The following is a 7,926-nucleotide window of genomic DNA, read 5'->3' as shown; positions in this document are numbered from 1 at the left end:
ATCAAAGCACTGCACTAATTTGCAGAAAAAACTAATCGAGACGCTTGAAATTACGTCGTCCATTTGAGATTGTAAGATTTCATTGTATTTTCCATCTAAAATGTACTGATACTTTTAAAAAATATATTAATTTTGTAATTTGAAATTTGATCGAAACATTCTTTTAAATTGTGTTTAATTTTGTGCAAACTACATTGGAATTTGAGAATTTATTTGTGAATGTAGTCGATAGCATCTTTGAAATGTATATATATATATATATATAGCACACAAATATTATTAGCGTGAAAAGCAAGTAAATTACAAACATATCCATCAACGAACAAAGTCCAGAAGATTATGATGACTACATTAACAAGATATGTACGTTCCATCTGTCTATTTAACAAATACGCAGCTAGATTCAAGCCGAGCAGGCTCATTTCTGGACAGAGCAGACTTTCTACAAAAGTTGAACGCTGCACTCAAGGAGATCTTTTCAAACATGAATTCGAATGATCAAAGTCCCTGGAATCATTTGGAAACTAATCCTTCTATATATTTTAATTAGCATCTGTGAGGACAATCTGTTCTCAGAAGAATGACACAAAAGCAAGGTAATACTTAAACCTTTACGTTGCAATAGCTTCATGCATGTACGAGTTACTAAAAAGACTGAATTTCCAAAGGATTTACGTATTAGTCTGATTTTAGGAGAAACAGATGTACGATAGATAGCATGCTTCGCACAAACAAATAACCACGAGAAACACTCCACGTCAACAAAATTGTTAAATATCAAATTGACGTACTCATTAACAAATTAAACCATTCGGGATTTTCTCGAAAAATTTATTTATTGCCGAATTAACCACTGAAAAGTTTATTTCAGCATTGACTCGAGCATCCGGTTGACTGAAGAGAGAGCATCGAAAGTAATAATAATAAATATGCACCGATAACGTCAGAATTGCACGGGACAATGTATTCATCTATTATTCATAATCGGCATATTTAATCATATGTTAACATTAACATTTACAATATGGCAATAACTTCGCTATATGCGCTACTAGAAACGACGCCCAAGATGCCACGCAGACAATCGAATATTATCATCTCTGACCTAATGCGAATCGGACTTGACATCTCATATAAATAAAACGAAATTTATGATTTTCAACAGCAAAAACAAATCCCCAGCTATAATGTCAATTAAATTGGGCGAAACAAGATTAGGTAACTCGGAGTTTATGAGATATCCTAAGCATCCGTGTGGACCAGAATCAAAAATTCGAATAACACTAACGTGACATGTATGACTGACCGCAGATTGTATGACTGACTTCAATGTATTAAATCAATGTCATAATGTATCTACATGATGAGAAGCGGATCCATCTAGACTACTTACAATTTACAAGAGTAAAGTTCATTTTACAATAAGATCCAGACTGGACTACTGCCTCTTCTTGGTTAAAGCCAACTGCGTCAAAAACTGAAAAACATTCAGTTGACAGCCACTAAATTCTCATTATGGGACTAAGAAAATTTTCTAACAGTAGCAAAGTAAAGCTGCCTTTTACCTTCAGCCGAGCATTCTAAAATAAATTGTACAATAACAATCGTGAAAGTGGCGTAGATATGTAAATTACAGTGAATATTGTATATTAATGTTTAAATTTTCTTGTAAATTGATAGACGGCTACACTGGTGACGTAATCCTAAGAGATAAAATGCCTCCGAATCACGAAGCTTATCAAAACAAATCTTTGAAATCTAGGAAATATTATGCAGAAAATAGAATTAAAAAGATGAATTTCAAGATAGAGACGGAGATGTAAACCGAGACCGTATAAGCCTAGAAACGACTGTTCCGATGAAAAGACAAATATCAAATACAAGAACTTGAATTAGAATTTTAATCACTCTTACAGTAGATTGGCGAAAACATTCCTTAAATATCAAAAGCGTTGTGCTTGAACAGAATAATATTGGTGTACTAAACAGGAGTAGCCGAAAGATTAAAACTGCTGTCGCAAGAAGATCGCTAAGCAATTTTTGACATGCTGTTTTGGACGGAGGATGTACGAAAAGCAAGTACGAGATAGGTATGTAGTTAATCGAGACCGAGATAGACATGATTATTGACTATTGAGAGAGGATAATTGAAAGAAAATTTGCAATTGGCATTTTTTGCGATAAAACAGTTTCAGTAAATTTGGCGTTACGACTGACATGTGGAAATTCTTAGTTGCGAGTACGAATGAAATAATTATAGAGACAAATTTCATTGATCATTGTGACGAGTCGAAAAGATGATAATGTTTCGTAAAGATGAGACGACTCGGTTGATAGAAACGTTGACGAGGGCCGAGAGACGCAAGACTGATGCAGGAAATGGTGCAGGCAGCTTCGCTAGCTGAATTCGTATCCCGGGACTCCGGACTCGGGACTCGGGACGAACGTTCTCGCGACCTCGTGATAACGTCACTTCGGGCATGTGTAGAAGGGTGGAACTCAACTTAGTTCGATACCGGACGCTGAGGCGTTCGGGCCGACTGAAACGTTTGCGGTTCTTGCTCGGACAGAACGAATTGTCGTTTCAAACACGTACTCTATTTGGTCTCTGTGCCGCTGAGAATAAAACCAAATTTTCAAATATAATTAATTAACTTTGTTCTTGGTTCTTGGTTCGCGATATGCGTATTTTTAAAATATTTTTAGACTCGCGCATCCCCTTTTGGTATATACGCAAACAGAAAAAGAGATCCTCATCACGGAAAGAAAAACGGTAAGATAAAATTTCGGATGTAAAATGTATGTGGTTGTAAGTAAATACGTGACCGTACCTATCGACATATCGATTTGTACTTCTTGTTCAAATATGAGTTTATTAGCTTCTGCAATTTTGCTTTGAACTACCGAATTTTATGACAAACTGGTTTTCGTTCTTCGATAAATTTTACTCTATATACGGAAGTTACTCTTCTTAATCGAAAACGTGTAAAACGCTTTTACGTTAAAAAGTATCTACAATCATTCTACAATTATTAACTATTCCATTACTAATTACTCCAAAACTGACACTAATACACTTGTGAATGTTCGATTGTAACGCAATTGTTATTCGCCGCAGAACAAATTATACGATACACTCTATAATGTTATCACGTAGAATTAGATTTTGGAATCCTTGGTTCCAAATCGTTAGTACGGATGGAAACGTAATTGCTTTATCGATGCTAGTCCCACTTGCGATTATTACACGAGTACAGTAATAATTATAGGAAATGCGTAACAGCAACCATACAAGATCGTTTGTAAATATTTTTAGCATCAGTAAGTATTAAATGTAGTGGAAAATGTTTACAGCAAATTAATCTACCGTAATTAAATTGTACGCCTTTTTGTACGAAAAGATTGTGCACGCTCTAATTGTTGTAGCTTACCACATCCTGTCCTGTTCCGCGATAATTTACCATAAATAGATAAAATTCTCTCTCTCTCTCTCTCTCTCTCTCCCTCTCTCTTTCCCTCTCTCCCTCTCTCTCTCTCTCTCTCTCTCTCTCTCTCTCTCTTATTCTTTTTGTAATCTGAAGAAAATTAAGAGAATTTCGTACCAATGATCAATGTATTTTATCGCACGTATTAACGGTTTTTTTTCCTCAACGGTTAAAATCTGTACCTATAAGAATGAAATGTGTTTTCATCGTAAGCAAAAACACATCGCTATGAAGAAAAGGAAGAAGATAATAATTAATAAAAAAAAAAAAGATTTCTCTATTGGTTTTGATCTTTTGTTAAGTGAGAGAGTAAGAGATACGATAGCATAACGGTAGATACCTATGACTTGGTCGCGGCTTCGAATCTCGATTTTCTAATCTAAATGATCATTTTATTCTGCATACAGTGAAGATACTAAAAGAAGACGAATACAGAGACAAATAGATACGGGTCAATAGACCAGCAGCTGAGGGGAAAGGTGAACAGCAAATAAGCTACGGAGCGAAAACGATAAACAGAGTAGTTACAGGCCCATGGCCGGGAATTCTTCTCGCCGGCTTTGGTCGTGGATCTCGATCATGATCCTGCCTGGATGTTTGCTTTCTTCGAATGGCGAACAAGTTCCATGTGTTTCTTATTTTTCGGATGCGATCGAGCAAAATGTACATGGAGGCAAGTCGGAAGTAATGCTCTTCTTAAGAGAACATTGCAACCATCAGACGAATACCACTAGCATGGGTACGGATATTCAAGACTATTTTGATCGATTTAACTTTGACGTACAAATCACCGTTATACCTTTATCACGTAAGTACTCATCGTTGCGTTGTTCCATTCGGAAATTTTTTATTCGCAAACCGGCTGCTGCTACTATTGCTACTATTGCTACTATTGCTACTACTGCTACTACTGCTACTACTACTACTACTACTTATTCCTACTGTATTCACTATCATCTATTATGTACTCCCAATCTTGATATTGCTACTGCTATTGCTACTATGTGTATGTATGTATGCATGACCATGAATGAATATTCTTTCTTCAGTGTCGTGCGAAACGAAAACTCGAGGCCTTGATGCTCTGTTACGTGTACTTGGTGAAAGAAGGGCAAAAGCTCTTGTAGCTGTTCTTGACTCACCGATGTGCGAAATTACAGTTAAGCTTGCACATCTTTGGAACATGCCGTTGTTCACATGGACTTGTCCTTTGGTAAGCAAATTAAACACACGCGCGCGCGTGCGCACGCACGCACACACAGATCCATATGTATCCATACACATACGTGCGTGTGTACGTACGCACATACTCGTCTATGCAAACACTCGTCTATGTGTAACCACGTACTATGAATTTTTCATTCACAACTTTCCATGTACTATGTACATATGTACATGCAATATCTGATGTACTCCAACGTGTGTTGTTTGTATGTTTTGTCCGACGTGTAACGAATGCGATCGCGGTCGTTTCAGAAAGACTTGGAGGAAAAGCAACTTTCATCGATCGTTAGGCTGTCACCATCGTTACCTACGATAGCAAAAGCCCTTGCAGAAATGTTGATACACTTGCAATGGAAAACTGTAGCGATAATAGGAACAGGTAAATATTTCTTTTTTACTTTTTCCCTCTTATCGTTCCCTATTATCGTGTGAAAGAGCGTGGAAAAGAACAGTGGACAGAAATGCAGAGAGAAGCGTTCGAACGTAAGTATCGTATACGTATGTACTTACATCAGGTATAAGTGCTTAAGTACGATACATCATACCAGGACTAATATGGATGGCTAATGGCTATGGATGGCTATGGATGGCCATGGACGAGTAAATATACACGACGTTACAGATCGCGAACCATGGATGAGTCTTGAAAGAGCATTATTGAACTCTTTGCAAAGTATAGGAATTGTGGTACGACGACGGGTGCTATTACCACATCGAGCTTCTTTCCAACAAATTCGAAAAATTCTTCGCACTATTTACAACGTTTCTCGCAGAGGTGAGTTTTTTTGGACTTCTTCGTTACAATCGTTCAACAACGTTTCTTTTCCCACTTTTGTTCTTCTGACTTACCTCGATAAAATACCTTTTAAAATACCTTTAGACGTAGTAGTTGGATATATATATATACCGCGTGCAAACGCATAAAATGCGATTAAAATGTGTTTACGTATAGTATTTATAATTTCATAACTTCATTTTTGATTGCACGCAGTTACCGTGTTGTGTCTACCAACATCCGACGAAGATGGATTAATAACTCGTGTCCTCTCCGAGATAGACATCGTACAGCAATCCTCTAACTCTATGTGGAACTCTATGACCGTTATTGTTCACACGAAAGACGACGATCTCTTTCTACCAACCAGAAACACTTCGATCTCTTATTTCGATTCAGCAAAGCCCAACGTTTCGCTTACAACTTTATCATCTTCCAATCCCTCTGCTACAAACGTATCCAACGAAATGATTTTTCACGACGATGATAACAGCACAATAGCAACAGACTCGGCAGAAGAAGTGGAAAATGTGGAAGAAGCGGAAGAAATAGAAAAAGCGGAAGAGAAACAAATATTGCAACGATTACGGAATAAATCGAAAATAACTCATCGGTTCCTTCCACCGAGAAACTTGAGCTCTACTTTTCTAGAAAGATTGATGACGATAACACCTCTTGATTACAGGTACGATCAATTAGTACGTTTTATACTAACTTTCTATTGCCGCTACGTACCTTCTGCTACTTATGAAACTTACACGTACATGTGCATGTAACATTATGTACGTGTATATATATACATAGTGTATACAACCAAATAAAAAAAAAAAGATAAATGATAAACCAAAAGCGTATGCTATATTCTTCTACAGATACGACGTAGAGAAAATATTCGAGGGCGTAGAGAGGTATATAGTGCCAACGTTGATGGACCGTCTGAACGAAACCCTTAACATCTTAACAAACGACAATTCTAGTATAAATGCGTTCAATAACAAAATTTACACGTATGTTATGCTTGATTGGCGTGTTGACGTCTGGAAACCTATAATGATCACGGTGGAAGGAAGTGAAAAATTATTTGTTCGAAAGTTATCGACAAACGCGATAGCGTTTCACAATACGAACGACGCTGATTTTCCAAGGTGCAACATCGACGTCAACGGGATTCCTTTTATCGTTTGCACGGGTAATCAATGTTGCAACAGAAATCAATCAGTTAGTCGTGCACGGTTATATTGTATGCTTGCGGCGCAAGTACGTTGATAAAAAACTGAGATCCATTTCCCTTGGTAGAAAAGATGTTGGAAAAAAGATGTCAAAAAATACAATAAAATATGTTAAACCGTCTAATTGGATCAATCGATTTGGATAAATTTCATAAAAGATATTCTTATTTGCAGGGACTGCTTCCAACGAATCAACGTTTCGTATCGCACATGTTGTCACTATCGTCCTGGGGTCGCTCTTATTAACCGTTTTCGCGATATCGATCGCAGTCTTGATTAGGTAACGAATTATAGAGTATAACGAATTATAGAGTAACGTATTTTCTCCGTGTTAAAGATAGGATTTTAATCGAGTGATGATTACCAGTCATCAATGTTATAGCAAATATCATAAATATAGCTGTCTACGGCTAGGTATTAATCGAAATATTCTTTTCAATTGTCGTCTCGTAGAAAAAAGTTACTTAAGAAGAGAATGTCCAAAGGCCCGTATAAGATCATTTTAACCACCTCAGACTTTGTATTTCCTCAAGTGCCTCAAGTAGATTCCAGAAGGGTAAGTTGGAAATGTACAACGTCAAATTTAGAAAGAAAATTTTCACGAGAAACAAAGTTGACGCCAATATATATATATATATATATGGATATATAGGTGGATGAGGGTATCGAGACAATGTTATGTTGTTGGTTGCAACAACTGCAAGAATTTGGTGGGCCAGAAGTAGAAAAGCCAGACTTGCTTCAACTAGGGAGCGTATCGTCTTTGAAACCATGTTTACGAACTAGCACGGGAAATCTGACGCGTCATAATTTCTTTAAAGACCCACGTGCAAGATACAATGTGAGTATACATATGTGAAATTAACGAATGAATATGTAAGTACTCACATGGATAAAAATACCGGGGGCGTGTTTATCTGTAATTATCTGCAATTATCTATAATTATCTGTGTGTATGATGCGAGCAATGTGCTTTCTGTTGTATCGCATTTATATATCATATTGCAGGGTGACTTTGTGCAATTAAAAGAACTACCAACGCAGGGTACGTTCGAGCTAAAAAGCAAAACTATGGATGTATTGGCAACGGTAAGAAAGTTACACATTTTTTCCGTAGAATATTATCAGTTATCAAGATTCGAATTAAATAAGAACAATTTGAATATTCCATTTCTTTTCTTTCTTTTTCCTTTTTTTTTTTTTTTTTTTTTTT

The 7,926-nt window shown here is 36.7% G+C and overlaps 1 protein-coding gene across 1 annotated transcript; it reads left to right on the top strand.

Annotated features, from left to right (window-relative positions):
- Positions 1 to 255: 255 nt before the first annotated feature.
- On the top strand, positions 256 to 7,886 carry LOC122539063 (the record flags this gene model as incomplete). The annotated part of the gene is made up of 11 exons (XM_043673660.1): positions 256 to 2,090; positions 3,893 to 4,293; positions 4,535 to 4,698; positions 4,962 to 5,088; positions 5,332 to 5,484; positions 5,701 to 6,169; positions 6,357 to 6,673; positions 6,888 to 6,993; positions 7,167 to 7,269; positions 7,366 to 7,554; positions 7,722 to 7,886. Coding segments are annotated over exons 2-11 (2,067 nt in total), but the record flags the coding sequence as incomplete, so codon positions are not given.
- Positions 7,887 to 7,926: the final 40 nt, after the last annotated feature.

This window comes from Frieseomelitta varia, unplaced genomic scaffold (genome assembly GCF_011392965.1).
Source record: "Frieseomelitta varia isolate USP_RPSP 00005682 unplaced genomic scaffold, Fvar_1.2 scaffold_1894, whole genome shotgun sequence".
NCBI classification, from domain to species: Eukaryota; Metazoa; Arthropoda; class Insecta; order Hymenoptera; family Apidae; genus Frieseomelitta; species Frieseomelitta varia.
The sequence above is the reverse complement of the archived record's forward strand: the minus strand, read 5'-3'. Positions and strand labels throughout refer to the sequence as shown.